The following is a 554-nucleotide window of genomic DNA, read 5'->3' as shown; positions in this document are numbered from 1 at the left end:
ATCATCGATGTTTCTAACTCTCTATCTCTCTTTGTAAAAAATCAATAATATATATATATATATATATAAAAGACACAGAGGTGTAGTTCTAAATACAGCAAGAAGTACACGGAGTAGGACATCCATCCACCCTGCCCTTTATAAACTTACCTTTTGTCAACAGTGTTAAGGGAGTTAAGATAAAGTATTTTTAATTAGAAAAGTGAACCATCCAAGGAAAGAAGAACAAAGGTAATTCCTAAATCTTCGCCCACCTTTGCCGCCCACATAGATCGAGGAGCTGACCAGCAACCTGCCGCAGCTGCAGTCCCTGTCCAGCAGCACGTCCTCTGTGGACAGCACGGTCAGCTCGGAGGCCGCCAGCCCCCCCAGCAAGCGGAAGGCAGCCACCAAGATCCAAGGAAATGCCAAGAAGGCCTTGCTAAAGTGGGTTCAGTACACAGCCGCCAAGTAAGTCCCGGGCGTTGGGTTGCATTTGAAACCCTTGAAGAACTGAGTTACCAATGCATACCGCGTGCATCTTCCCATGACTGCAAAATCTGAAGAGGCGTTTG

At 46.0% G+C, this 554-nt stretch overlaps 1 protein-coding gene across 1 annotated transcript in view; it reads left to right on the top strand.

Moving 5' to 3' along the window:
* Nucleotides 1–554, top strand: part of LOC102762121 (nesprin-1-like) — a 254,153-nt gene that overhangs the window by 97,198 nt on the left and 156,401 nt on the right. The window contains exon 7 of the mRNA XM_015570483.1: nt 272–450. Within this exon, the coding sequence (XP_015425969.1) occupies nt 272–450 (179 nt within the window). The remainder of the gene's footprint in view (nt 1–271; nt 451–554) is intronic.

Source organism: Myotis davidii, unplaced genomic scaffold (assembly GCF_000327345.1).
Source record: "Myotis davidii unplaced genomic scaffold, ASM32734v1 scaffold1427, whole genome shotgun sequence".
Taxonomy (NCBI): domain Eukaryota; kingdom Metazoa; phylum Chordata; class Mammalia; order Chiroptera; family Vespertilionidae; genus Myotis; species Myotis davidii.
This window is presented reverse-complemented; position numbering and strand designations above follow the sequence as displayed.